The following is a 13,587-nucleotide window of genomic DNA, read 5'->3' as shown; positions in this document are numbered from 1 at the left end:
ATTTAAGCCATAACTTTTTAATATGAAAACATATTCGCTTACTTCATTTCAGTTTGCAATAAGTGAATTAATCTTTATTTAACACTTTTTTTTTACATTTTGTAAATATTTTTCGATTTTTTAAAATTTAAAGCTTAACAAAAAATTATTAGAATTCTTAGGTATTTTTTTTTGTTATTGTGGTATTTATCTTATATGTCATACATTAATTTTCCTTGTTATTTTAAACGTTTAGCTTTAATAGCAATTTATTACCATTTTTAAGCATATTAGTTACTTATGACTTTCGGTTAAATATCTTTATTATATCAAATTTATTGCACATTACTGAAAATAATATGACGGTTTTCTAGTTTTCAATGCACTGAAAACACTCATGTTGTTACACAGTTTATCAGTTCATTCGTGCAGGTTAAAATCTAATTTTTGTTTTTCTATTTTTTTAATATGTAATTTTAATTTTTTTATTTTTTATTTGAGACTCTGAAATGTCTCAATTAAAAAATACAGAGCTAAAATTATTAACTTCTTAAAAATAAAAGATGAATTATCTCAATTAAAAAAATAAAATAATTAAAAACATTTAAAAAAAATAGGTGACGAAAATTGAATTTTATGCTTTGGTGTTTTTCAGCAACAAATGAATCATATAGTAATGGTTATGTATATACAGCGGAATAAAAGGGATTTCTTCATTTCTATTTACATATTAGCGCAACTTTGATTTCTTCATTGGTGTTGCTGCTGCGTGCAATTCAAAGTGTGTATTTTTTTTATGAGCTCATCCTGCACTCTGTACATAAGGGAGTTACATTGCACCATTTATTTGAACATATATATAAGCACCAACCTTGCTATCGGAGAAATATGGATCCACCATTTGCCAGCAAGACATGTAGACGTTGTTAGAGAACAAATTAATTCTAGTTTAATGTGATAGAATAAATAAAATATATGCAGGGCAAAAGGGTTATAAATATAATGTATTTAAAGTGTTTTTAAACAAATAAGCCATTTAAGCTACAACACATCAATTTCAATTGCTTTCTGCATACCCGAAATTGTTTCCGGAATGATTATTCCGAAAGTAATATAAGAAATGCAGGAAACAATTTCGAAAGTGAAGAAAAAAAAAAACACTCTCAATTCCTTCTCCTTCAGGGTTAAAGGGGGGTTTGAAGCCCAAATTCGAAAGACAAAAAAGCCCAACAAGAAAACAGAGAATACTGAGAAAAAGAGAAAAGGACTCAATAAATAAAGTTAAACACTCTAAGACCTTTATAAATCTCACGAAAGAAATACACTCGGACAATAAACCTCTAAGATCTAAACTTGAATCACAAGTTCACACAGATAAAGATTAAAGATAGGTTTAATGTAATTGGATCAAACTAGTTGGAGTTAAGGGGAAATGTTAGAGAACATGTCCCACATTAAGTAATGAGCATAAAGCAAGCAAGCCATGAATCCAATTATCAATGAGCTGCACACAAATTTTAAGGACGTTGTTTATTGCATTTTTGGGGATGGATGTTATTTTTTACGTTTGCTTCTTCAACCATGACAAGAATACGGGCTCTTCCATTGTGAATACTTAACCGAAGTCACACAATTCGAATCATTCAAGTTTCTTGGCAGCAAAGTAGTTATGTTCATTTTTTATTCTAAGATTGCAACTTATACTGGCAGGGTTTATTGTCCAAAAGCTTACGAAATTGTGTATGATTTTGGCCAAGCAATAGATCAAGCAGATCTACGTTGACCACATCGTCATATCCTACATCTGCATTAGCTTAAACTTGTTTATCACTTATCTTGAAAATTAATTTGGTGCACATGTTTGCTTCTCGTTAGGTTGGTTAATCTTTCTTTTGTTGCTTAGTCTTGTGCTTGCAAAGGTCCAGATATACAAGAATTGCATGTTTGTCTTTCTCTCTGTGGAAACAATCATGTATCTTATAAGGAGAAGATTGAAATCCATTAATATCTTTTAAACGTACATAACGTACAAGCATTACACACATATGGTTTCAATTTCTCACATTCAAAAGCAATACGTAATGCATATAACTCTAGATCACTAGATCAGCATATCATTAATCACAAATATTTATCCCTGATCCAAGCACAGGAAGATTCAAGAGTATTAGTTAGAGTATAGAAGCATTAATGCATATAACTCGATATCTAGTTTTATTAAATATTTTTCTATTTCTACCTTGTTTTCACTCTTTCGAGTATATGCATAAAGTTAAGCTTTCTAACACTAATAGCTAGGATAAGGCTACGAAGCACATATATACTTTGTTGATTAGTGTAGCGTTCATTCGTGACTGATTATACGGATACTGGTGCTTAGATACATATGATGGAACCCCGGAAGCAGGGTTACGATGATATTTAATTGGTACCAATGATTTGATTGAAATCGAACTAGTAGGTTGTGGACCATGAAATGGTAGACATATATGTTTTGGCGTTTTGCATGTGGTGGAACCAATTTGCATGGGATTTGATTCGATGGCATTAGTTATGTTGTCAATTATCCCTGATTTCTGGATCAGTGTGGATTTAAATTGTCTTCAATTTGTGTAATTGTATTCTAGACAAATACTGTTGGTGTCTCACACAAGCTCAAGAAGATTCCAAGACTATAAATTGTACTTTGTATAATTTTGTATTTATTTTCCTTTTAATAAATATTTACAAATTTTGATTAGTCTCTTACTTATTTAATGCATAAAAAGAGAATTAGACACAAAAATCATATAACATAAAGATTTAACATATGAAAACCAATTCCTTATTTTGTATTAGGATTAACATATCATTTTTTATGTCTTAAATTTGAAATGATATTAACAATTAAGTTGAACTAATTTCATATCATTTAATATTGTTTCAATAGTCACCAATAGAGTAAAGACTAAGAGTAATGTATAAGCATTCTCTCTGTGCAATCCAATAACACACATTTTACTAAAAATAAAATCATCATGAAAGTACGAAATTATGAACGCTAAAACGAACATGAATGATGATTCTATAATATTTTTGGACTGGTCGGAACATTAATCCTAGTTAGAAGAAAAACCTAAATCACACTTGTCTTTTAGCTTTCATTCAAGTGTTTGTTTTAGTAGACACAAAATTTCTCATCACTTAAAAATCAAAATCAAAGATATATCTTTTTTCAACTTGGTAAGGTGCTTTTAATCCTCTCCCACTGGAAGTAAGTATACAACTTTGATCTTTATTATTTTTTTCTGATAATCTTGATTTTCTATTTAATCCATGATATGATTAAACCTTATGTAATAATTAAACGAATCTAAACATATTAAAAATTTCCTTAGTTTAGACTTGGGATGTGTCATTTTAATTATTACTTTGAAATTAACAAGCTATCATTTTCAACTTACTTTTTTATTTTAAGAGGTGGGAACCGCCAGATGAGAAAGCGAGAGTAATAAGTCCACGTAATGCAGGATTTCTAGAAAAAATACTGTGGCGTAAATAGTTTTCACTTCCAACACATAATAACATCACTATTTCTAAGCCAGCATGCCCAAAACGGGACTCAGCCATTCCCACTGGAATCAGCATTGGCCAGCCACTCTGGCTCCGAGTTTCTAGGATTAACGTCAACTCAATTGGAGAATTATTTGAAAATTCTCACCACCATTATTATTTTATTCCCTTTGATCATAACACTGGTACTATTTATTTGTCTAATTATTGGTTAACTTCTATTCGCACTCCTTAGCTAACGACAAAGGTATAATCTCTACAATTTTGAATATCCGTTTAATTATTGTGTGGACTCTTTAATATGCCGGTTCCAAGGCCCCACACTACACTGAACCTTAAGTCTTTCTCCTCCACACATGCCCTTTGTCAATTGGCTAAAAATTTCTCTAGTCAATGGAAACTTTGTTGTATTTCACCAAAAAAATAAATAAATTTAGAACTGTTCTTTGAAACCAAGTTTTTCATTCATATTTGGAAAATGGCAACTTACCAACTGGCAGTAATTGATTGCAAGCATCGACTTACAATTTATCACACATGCTTGCACTATTTTAATTGTTAATGGGTTGTCTAAGAAGATCTTGCTCATCTGTTATGATTTTCAATGATCTTTGACCCAGAGAATGGGTAATTGAAGAGGAAGGGTCTAAGAAAGTAACTTAGAAAATAATGAACAAAAGGGTAGAAATGAGTTAGGCAAAATAACCTTTGAGGTATAAGACGTGGCAAGGGACCACATGCTGATGAACTATACTTTGAGGTATACTTTGATTTGCAAACCTATCATCCAAATTTCAATGTCTAGTTGGTGAATAACACCGCCAAAGTCCACAAAACAACAATCGGTGGGGGTATTAATTCGTCAGCATGAAGGGGTCTCTAAAATATAAAATGGGATAATTCTATTATCCTTGGTTGAAAATAGGCTTCTATTGTTGTGTATAAGCCAATTCACATCAACAACCCGTGAGCATCACAGTGCAACTGTATTATATGTTTGAATAAAGTGGGGTAGAGTATACAAAAGGAAATACAACTACGAAATATATAATCATCAGCTTCTGTGGTGACCAATATGATTGAAAGATGTCACATCTATTAATCAGTAAGCTTCTTCTCCATCTTGGAACTATATTTTTAAGATCTTTACAGTTATAGTATATGAATGCAAGTTCCAAAGAATTGTTCTCACTTCAGTTGAGATATGATTGATTTTAATGCATGTACATGGGATGTTGTACTTTTTGTATGTGGCTTTCCTTCTTCCATGAATTTGATAATGGTCATTCAGCAAATATTACTATTAGCTAGATGAAATGTAAGTACCAAAACTAACCAGCTTTTGCTTCTGACTTCTCTTACAAGGATATATTAATTAGGTTGATAGCTTCAGCTGTTTTTCATTTCATGAGGACTTCTCATATGGAGATTTCATCAATCAGAGGGTTGCCTGAAATGGTAAGATACATATCTCTTGTAAGTAATTCTTCTTGATTAGAACTAAGGTAAATAAAATGTACACTATGGAATTTGATGGTGGATCATTTATTACATTGGCAATGACTAGCTATATTTTGGAATCATTTAATTTATGGAGATTAATATTTAGTTAGGAAAAACATGGATATACTTTATTCTTTCTGTCTAGAGAGTATAAGGTTTTCTGATTTTGCAGGGGATAATAGAGGATCCTAACTTCCTCCATCACTGGCAGTTAAACTCTATTGATACAACTAGCCTAACAGGTGCTCCTTTTGGAGAGATTTTACAAAAGCACTCATTCTCTGATAACTCAAATTTCAACCCCAAAACATCCATGGAAACATCACCAACTGGAATTGAAAGACCTGCAAAACAGCTCAGAAATAACAGCTGGAATCACAACAAAAGTCAACAACAGACACCAGAAACACAATTTGCTTCATGCTCAAATCTTCTTTCATTTGTTAATTCGAATTACACGAGCGAATTGGGACTAGTGAAACCTAAGGTGGAGATGGTGTGTCCTAAAATCAACAACAACACTCTCGCAGACATGTTGATCTCTCAAGGAAACTTAGGAAATCAAAACTATCTTTTCAAGGCTAGCCAGGAGGCCAAAAAGATTGAAACACGTCCTAAACTTTCTCAACCTCAAGACCACATAATAGCTGAAAGGAAGCGAAGAGAGAAGCTCAGCCAACGGTTCATTGCTCTATCTGCTCTTGTTCCGGGCCTAAAGAAGGTACCAAACAATGTTGTTATTGCTCTTTTTGTCATTATGATTCTCAGTATACTGCTTCTGTCTTTCATAAAGTTATATTTTTTTTATGGGCAAATATTAGTTGTTAATTGTTAGTTTTTTGTTAGTATGGGATCGAATCCATAACCTTTTCTCCCTTAACCACTCAACCCATCTTATATCTCCTTGGTAAAGCTATATGTTGAACACATGTCGGAGTTTCCAGTCATAAAAAACCAGCTAAATACAAGTTTATCAAAACATTTGTTTAACTAGTTGTGTAATACTGATTTATTCATGATTCATGTTGTCAAAACATATATTTTTCATCTTAGCCTCGTAAGAAACTACAGAAGATTCTGATATCTTCGTTTATTGTTTTTTCATCAATTTGATTGGGATAAGTATCAGAAACCTTTTTGAATGAAAGACAGCAAAGCTCTCGAATTAAATATGTAATATTGTATGCTAGTAATAGTAATAGTTTTTGTTGCTGCTGCAGTTATTATTTTTGTCCATCCTGTTGCTATTTGTTTAGGATATGCTTGAATAAACTTCTAATTACTTATGGGAGACATATAAGTTGATTTTAGCACATGCGAAAAGCTCAATTTATTTTACCTTCTTATTTTTTTTTCTTTCCTACGTAGTTGTGGAGAAAATCATCTAAACAGAACCTTATTAGGCTGTGACTCTTTTAACCTGATACCATCTTTGAAGTCTGTCTTTTGTCTTTTCAATTCCCTACCAACAGATGGACAAAGCTTCTGTTCTTGGAGAAGCTATAAAGTACTTGAAGCAAATGCAAGAGAAAGTGAGTGCTCTTGAGGAGGAACAGAACAGGAAGAGAACTGTGGAATCTGTGGTAATTGTGAAGAAATCCCGGCTATCTAGTGATGCTGAAGACTCTTCTTCTTCAGAAACCGGTGATACATTTGATGAGGCACTACCTGAAATTGAAGCAAGATTTTATGAAAGAAATGTCCTCATAAGAATACATTGTGAGAAGAATAAAGGAGTCATAGAGAAAACAATCAGCGAAATTGAGAAACTCCATCTAAAAGTCATCAATAGCAGTGCCTTGACATTTGGGAGTTTCATCCTGGATATAACAATTATTGCTCAGGTAAATTCTGCACTTATTCTATTGGCTGAAACCTTAGTTCACACAAACCAAGTCCAATCTATCTATCTATGTATTTATATTGAACTAAGTTCCAATATAGCAATAATAACACCTAAGGTGGTTCAAATAATTAAAAAAAATAAGTATTCACGTGTGATACAAAAAGCTCAATTGGTACGCATCATGAGTTGTTGTTTTTCATCATTTTGTTCCATTTAAAATATAATTTTCTGTCAATAAGGGAATTATTTCTGCAATTTGCAGATGGATATGGAATTCTGCATGACAGTGAAGGATCTTGTGAGAAGTTTACGCTCAGCCTTTTCATATTTCGTGTGAAGAAACTCGTTATGCATTCCGAAAGGTTCATGAAGAATAGGAGTGCAATCAATTATACCAGTTCATATAAACTATTATCAAGTTTAAGTTCTTCAATAATAATTATGTTTCCAAGGTCTGCAATGTCTGCCATCTACACCATGTTTGCTCTGAGGTTCATTTATGAAGAAGGGTTTTTTCTAGCGATCTTTTCTTTTTGCATGGTCAACTTGTTGACAGTGTTATTGTCACACACCCTACTGTTTCAAGAGTGAATGTAGAGCTTGTTAGGCATTTTTTGGCAGAAAGTTGAAAAGTTCAACTAGCTGTTTCCCATCTATTTCTTACCTAAATCTTTAGAAGCAGGCCTTTGTTGAGTGACTTGCTATCTTTTCTTTTTTTTCAGGTGTTCTTGAGTTACTTTCTTATTTGAAACAAAATATATGCTTGTAAAAGTTTGGTTGAATTTGGTAGTGATGGAATAATCGTACTTTTTGTATATCTTGTGTATATGTGTTACAATACACGACATATTGCATGGCCTCAACATGATATTCTGCAAAAGCCAATAATGCTACCAATTTAAGCATATGTAAATTGTAGGTGGTGGATTAAGCTTTATCTCTCTCGTCATTCCATTTAAGCTTTTACAATTACTTAAAATTGATTGTAAAGTTTATTAAACAGTGAGTTACACAATTTTGTAATTTGTAATAAATTTCAATATTTAAAAAATGAGTTGTTAGCATTTTTTTATATCTTACATGTTTAAAGATTGTTTATAGTCCAAAGTCTAAACTACTTAAATTAGTGTATTACTAACACTTTTCTTTAATAAGTTGATGCGTGTTGTTTGATAACTAGAAAGAGATTCGAACAAAATCGATTAGGGACAATTTCTAACATCGACTACAATGGTACATGTGCATTTTACCAAAGAAAAAAAATATTCATTCACATATTTTTACCCGAAAGATTCATATTTACACAAAAACCATTCTTGTATTTATGCACTACTATGAGGCTTTACTAGTCTTTTGTGTATATATAATTATTAAGGTATTTGGTAGCTGATAACTAGGCTTTTTATTTAGGCATGCACGTGAGAGATCTTCAATATTCTAATAAAAGTCCCACAAAATATGCATTTTTTTACGATCACAAAATATGCGTATTTGATTCAAGGAAAACACAGATATTAAGTTTTCAAGGTCCTCATGACCTTATCCTTTATGCTACCAAACCTATGTAACATTACGATACAGTTCAAATACTTATATTTTGCCTCTCTTACTCTTTCCTTTTAATCAAATTCCAATTTTGATACTTGCACGTGTTTACAAAATTTAAAACCTTTCGTAAGATCTCACCCAGCCACCAAACAAATTTGCACAAGAAAATTTATATGACTTCAAATACTCTATTTAATGTTTATATTATCTTTACGCTTGCTTTGATATACTAAAGTTTTTTCTGACAGATTTGAATTTGAATCATATATGATGTATTATCTTTAAGTGTAGAATCGACTTCCACCCAACGTGTAACCAGAAAAAAAAAAAACAAATAGTACTGATGTCGTTGACCATGAATTTTAATTAAGATACTGCTCTTGAAAAATCTAAACTGATCCTTATTTATTAGAATATTAGTGCCTTTTGAATGGTTCGTCATTACTTTTGTTCTTTTGTGTGTTCTGGTGGGTCTACTAAGTAGTACATCATGCTTAAATATTTTGGTTGATATAGTGAAAAAGAGAGAGAATATAATTTTCCTTTTTGGTGTGAATCTGAATTTATCAATGACTTGAAAGAGAAGTGGCATAATAATATTTACTTTAAATATTAGTATGAAATTTCAAGAAATTGAATTTGTCTCTTCTCCCAACGAGGCACACAATAAATGATAAAGATGTTCAAATTCAAATCGATCTAAAATAAAAATTAAAAATTATTTAAAAAATTAAAAATTAAATCAAATTGATTCTTTTTAGATATGTTTGGATGATTTTTTCTCTCGACGGATTTGTTTTATTTTATTTATGGTTTGTATCTTTTAAATTAAACTAAACCACTATACTTAAACTAGCATTTTATACTACTTCAGTGTTTATGAGTTTTATGTGTTTACTACTTGAGTTTTACATTGTTATGTATATGAATTTAAATAATGTATATCACTTTTTTGAGACAATTTTTTAAGATATGTTTGATTTAAAAATTGATGAAAATTTGTCAAATTTTTATTATAGAAGATTTAATATATTAATAAGTTTCGTCATTGTTCTTATCATTTTTTAATGTAATTTAATTTAAAAATTGAAAAGAAAGTAAATCAATTTTAATGAAATAATATTTTATCAAAAATTAAAAAAATTAAATCAAAACACACAATAAAATATTGATTTTCGTTTGACTTGAATTTTATTTTGAATGAAAATCAAACCAAATGATATTACATATGTTTTTTAAGTTTGGGTCAATTAACTTTTTGATGAAAAATCAAACTAAGTAGAGGAGTGAATCCTCCTAATAAATGACACTAGCCTCATTCACAAAACTTGCAAATGGGCATATCGTAAGTAAAGTATAGTTACTTGTAATTAAGGTTATATTCAATCAGTTGTTTCTTTTAGTCTTTTTTATTAGCTGAAAAAGTTATGTAACTATTTGGTAAACAAATTTTTTACGTAACAAGTTTCTTGAATAGTATTTTTAAAATAATAGTTTCTATCTTTTTATATTTTATTTTCTTTTTATCTTTAAGTATTTATTCAATTTTCTTATTATCCTTTTTTAAATATATCATTTATGTCATTTTATATTTTTCAGCTACTTCAACAATTAATTTTACCAAATATAACACTTATGATTTAATAAGCTAGTTTAAAATATTTTAACTTTCATCTTCTAGCTTCAAGCCTCTTGTTTGGTTTTTAGTTAGTTTTATCGAATATAATTTAGGCCAATGGATCTTATAGTCCATAATTATACACTTGTACTCAGAAATATGAAAAACACATCTTTATTGAAATTTATTTAATATATGTTTGACAAAATTAGCTAAAAAATTAGTTGAAAGTTAATAATTAAAAAGTTAACTTATTAAATTAAAAGTGTTAAATAAAATTAATAGTTGAAATAGTTAAAAAGTATAAAATAGAAAAAAAAAATAACATGATTTATTTTAAAAAGGTAACAATAAAACTAATAAACACATCGAGTGTAAAAGTGGAAAAAATGTTTTCCTAAAATTATTGTAAAAATATATGCATGTGGCATGCATATAATTTTATTATCACTTCCCTAAAATTTATAATAAAATTATAGGGAAATAATATATAAAAATTATTATGTTAGATGATATTTAGAAAGATAAAGAGAGAGAAATATATAAATATGATAATTAAGATTATGTAATGTTTCTAAGAAAGATAAATATAAATTATAGGTATTAATAAAATGTTGATAATATTGAAATATCAATATATAATTATCTAAAATTAATTATTTTATCTATCTAATTTTTTATCATATAATATTATTTTTATACTCAATATACTTATATAGATTTTTATTTATGCAAAAAATCGATATATTTAATAATATATTAATTTTTTTAATATTCTTATGATGTAATATTTTTATTATAAAATTATATTTTTGTTTTCTTAAGCCCTGAAACCAAATTTATGAGTCCGTCCCGGGCCTTGTCGACTTTAAAAACATTCATATTACATGTTCAATACTTTTATTCACTACCAAAACGATTCTCTTACTCTATCAATCATCACTCATGGCAGTAAAATATAATCTTTTTGGATCGACTATGTTGATAACAACTTAACTTAATTGGCCCCTCTCTAACCTAAAATTATTATTATTATTATTGAAGTTATTGAGCTTAAATACTATTTAAACATATTTATAGTTTTGGATCAAAATCCCTATAGATCTTTTTTAACCAATTTTTACTTAAATTTATTGCAAACTTTATTTTAAAAGAATCATATGTATCTTTAGAGAAAAGTAGTTTTTATTTAAATCAAGTAAAATTATTATAAACAATATTAAATATTATTATAACATATCTATATATTTAATACTTAAATTTGAGATTATTAAGTTGAATTAATTTTGCGGACTCAACATATTTGGTGATAGATTTATTTCAAATGTATACTTTTGAAAATAGAAGATAACAAACTAACCAATAACATAGGATAATTTGATTTACTTTTCGTTTATGCAAGACATTACTTAATAGCTTTTGCATGCTGCATAGTGAGAAAATTGAGATCAAATAACACTAATTCAACACTTTGCACAACAAGGTGTCGTGGTGTAGTTGGTTATCACGTCAGTCTAACACACTGAAGGTCTCCGGTTCGAGTCCGGGCGACGCCATCTCTGTGTCCTTTTGGGCCAAGTCATTGATGATAGCAAAACGTCGTCGTTTGTGGCGTAATTAAAGCCAACAGTTAAAATTGGAAAAAGCAACGAAAATCATCCCCCAACCCGTTTCCCACGGCCCACGATTCTAGCTCCCGAAATAACTTTCTCCATCCTCATTGGTCCACGTCATCACCCCAGAACCTTCCATCCCAAAATCAAACCACTGTATCATTATCAACCCAAATCAGAAACGAACACACTCATTTCAATTTCAAAGTCCATCATTCTGAAACCAATTCCACCTTCTTCTTTTCGCGTCACACCATGAAACCTCTTCTCGGCTTCGCAATCGCGTTCCTCCTCCTCCTACATTCCTCTCTTGCTTCCGACATCCCCTACCCCAAAGCAATTTCCGTATGTTCCATTAATTTATTCATTCCCCTTTTTAAAAATCATTATCCTAGGTTTTGTATCTGATGTTTGGCGTCTTTGTTTTATTCTAGGATTTGAAGGATACAATTGTGAAGGGATTTGGGTTTACGGCGGAAGATGATGTTAAGATTACGGGGTTCGATCCGAGAGACGCCGAGGTAGGGCATTCCGTGGAGTACCAATTCGACCTCCAAATCGATCACAAGGTTATTCCCTTCAAGCTTCTCGAAGATGTGAAACGCTGGGATTACGTGGATCTTCCCATTTTCCGGGCCGAGGCCCCAACTGGCTTGGTTCAGAAACGGGCTTCGGCTGACGGGCTTCCCGTTTTGGCTCCGTTCGTTCTCGCTGGGCCCATGGAACTCTGGATTCACGACGCCAACGACATGAGACTCTCCCTTCCCGTAATCCCTAATTTCAATTCAACCTAATTTCCATTAATAATGATTGTAATTGTAATTTCTTTCACACAACCTGATAATTAATGAAACTTTGATTCGGTTGTGCAGCATGACGTGGATGCTGGCGTGTTGAAGAAAGTGGTGTTGGCTGAGGGAGCAGCGGTTACCGTGAAAGGTGCAAGATCCGTTAGTCTTCGTCAACCTCTTGATTTCCCTCTTCCGTTAAACCGAACGGAGAATGGTTTTGCTAACGGTCTTTTAACTTTGGCTGAGCATCTTCGCCATGCTTCTAGAACCCAGAGTTCTCCGATTCTCTCGCTGCGAATCGTTGGTCCCACATCGCTCGCAGCCGCGCCTTCTTCCGACACGACTACCTCAACCTCGTTGAAGCTCAAGCGTCTTGCACCTGGTCTTGTGGAATTGTCATCACCCATGAAGAGCAAAGAGATTGAACCATTCTCTAGTGTTGATCTTGAGGGTGAAGCCCCCACGGTTCTTACTCCGACCCAGTTTGCGACATTGTGGCCTCTTGCTTCGCTTAATGGGTCGAATGCAAACTTGTTGGGGTTTGAGAAACTGTTGCATTCTGTGTTGGGTGATAAGGCTGAGAAGAAAGGTTCATTCAGGTTGTTGAAGGCTGATGTTTCTGCTCAGACTTACGTGAAAATTGGTTTTAAGGCGGAGAAGAAGGTGAAGGAAGGGGAATTGGAGGGTTACTACCCTGCGTGGAGGACTAAGCCTGAGACTGTTACCACGCACTTTGAGGTTCTGGCTAAGGTTGATGGGGATAAAGTTGTGCCGGAGAAAGTTATGCCGGTGAAACCTGTTATTGCGGTGGATAGTGTGGCGGAGAATTTGCTCACTCGGAATGCGTCCATGTCCAAGACACAAGTTCATCCTCCACCCGACCCCTTTTACTTGTAATTTGTGGAAAGGAAAAGGGATTATTAAAGAGAAGAGGCAACATTCTTATTTCACTTTTGATTTTGGAATACTGTATATACACAACAAGATACATGTAAAATTGTAAGTAATGAGAAACTTGTTTTATTTTTCCATCATAGATTTGCTTTCTTAGACTATTCAAATTTAACTACTTTAGCACATCTATTATAAAGTGCTGGATTCAATGCTGCCCGGCTAGTTATACTTTTGGTATGCTTT

At 31.7% G+C, this 13,587-nt stretch overlaps 2 protein-coding genes and 1 non-coding gene across 5 annotated transcripts; all 3 read left to right on the top strand.

The window, feature by feature from the left end:
- The first annotated feature begins 4,445 nt into the window (after positions 1-4,445).
- LOC100798018 (transcription factor bHLH25) lies at positions 4,446-7,739 on the top strand. Of its 3 annotated transcripts, none has more exons than XM_006594596.4 (5): positions 4,446-4,636; positions 4,897-4,989; positions 5,207-5,755; positions 6,507-6,878; positions 7,143-7,739. In XM_006594596.4, exons 2-5 carry the CDS (start codon positions 4,939-4,941, stop codon positions 7,215-7,217), a joined length of 1,047 nt encoding a protein of 348 aa, XP_006594659.1. In that variant the 5' UTR covers positions 4,446-4,636; positions 4,897-4,938; the 3' UTR covers positions 7,218-7,739. The 3 variants fall into 3 exon arrangements, with proteins under 3 accessions (XP_006594659.1, XP_003543116.2, XP_040864289.1); XM_003543068.5 differs by lacking the exon at positions 4,446-4,636 and adding an exon at positions 4,646-4,777; XM_041008355.1 differs by lacking the exon at positions 4,446-4,636 and adding an exon at positions 4,668-4,849 and having other exon boundaries at positions 4,925-4,989.
- A 3,789-nt stretch (positions 7,740-11,528) lies between these two features.
- On the top strand, positions 11,529-11,602 carry TRNAV-AAC (transfer RNA valine (anticodon AAC)). The gene has a single exon. It is a non-coding gene; the product is annotated as a tRNA-Val (tRNA).
- Positions 11,603-11,835: 233 nt separating this feature from the next.
- LOC100812019 (uncharacterized) lies at positions 11,836-13,484 on the top strand. Its single transcript, XM_003541727.5, has 3 exons — positions 11,836-12,004; positions 12,094-12,426; positions 12,532-13,484. The coding sequence occupies exons 1-3, from the start codon at positions 11,915-11,917 to the stop codon at positions 13,345-13,347; spliced, it is 1,239 nt and encodes a 412-aa protein (XP_003541775.1). The 5' UTR covers positions 11,836-11,914; the 3' UTR covers positions 13,348-13,484.
- The last annotated feature ends 103 nt before the right edge of the window (positions 13,485-13,587 follow it).

This window comes from Glycine max, chromosome 13, assembly GCF_000004515.6.
Source record: "Glycine max cultivar Williams 82 chromosome 13, Glycine_max_v4.0, whole genome shotgun sequence".
NCBI classification, from domain to species: Eukaryota; Viridiplantae; Streptophyta; class Magnoliopsida; order Fabales; family Fabaceae; genus Glycine; species Glycine max.
The sequence above is the reverse complement of the archived record's forward strand: the minus strand, read 5'-3'. Positions and strand labels throughout refer to the sequence as shown.

Excerpts from the sequence above, each read along its gene's own strand:
- LOC100798018 (XM_003543068.5), top strand. The coding sequence starts at position 4,736 with ATGATTGATTTTAATGCATGTACATGGGATGTTGTACTTTTT. Across the intron at positions 4,990-5,206 it reads TCAGAGGGTTGCCTGAAATG|GGGATAATAGAGGATCCTAA; the intron begins GTAAGATACATA and ends CTGATTTTGCAG. Across the intron at positions 5,756-6,506 it reads TTGTTCCGGGCCTAAAGAAG|ATGGACAAAGCTTCTGTTCT; the intron begins GTACCAAACAAT and ends CCCTACCAACAG.
- LOC100812019 (XM_003541727.5), top strand. The coding sequence starts at position 11,915 with ATGAAACCTCTTCTCGGCTTCGCAATCGCGTTCCTCCTCCTCCTACAT. Across the intron at positions 12,005-12,093 it reads CCTACCCCAAAGCAATTTCC|GATTTGAAGGATACAATTGT; the intron begins GTATGTTCCATT and ends GTTTTATTCTAG. Across the intron at positions 12,427-12,531 it reads ACATGAGACTCTCCCTTCCC|CATGACGTGGATGCTGGCGT; the intron begins GTAATCCCTAAT and ends TCGGTTGTGCAG.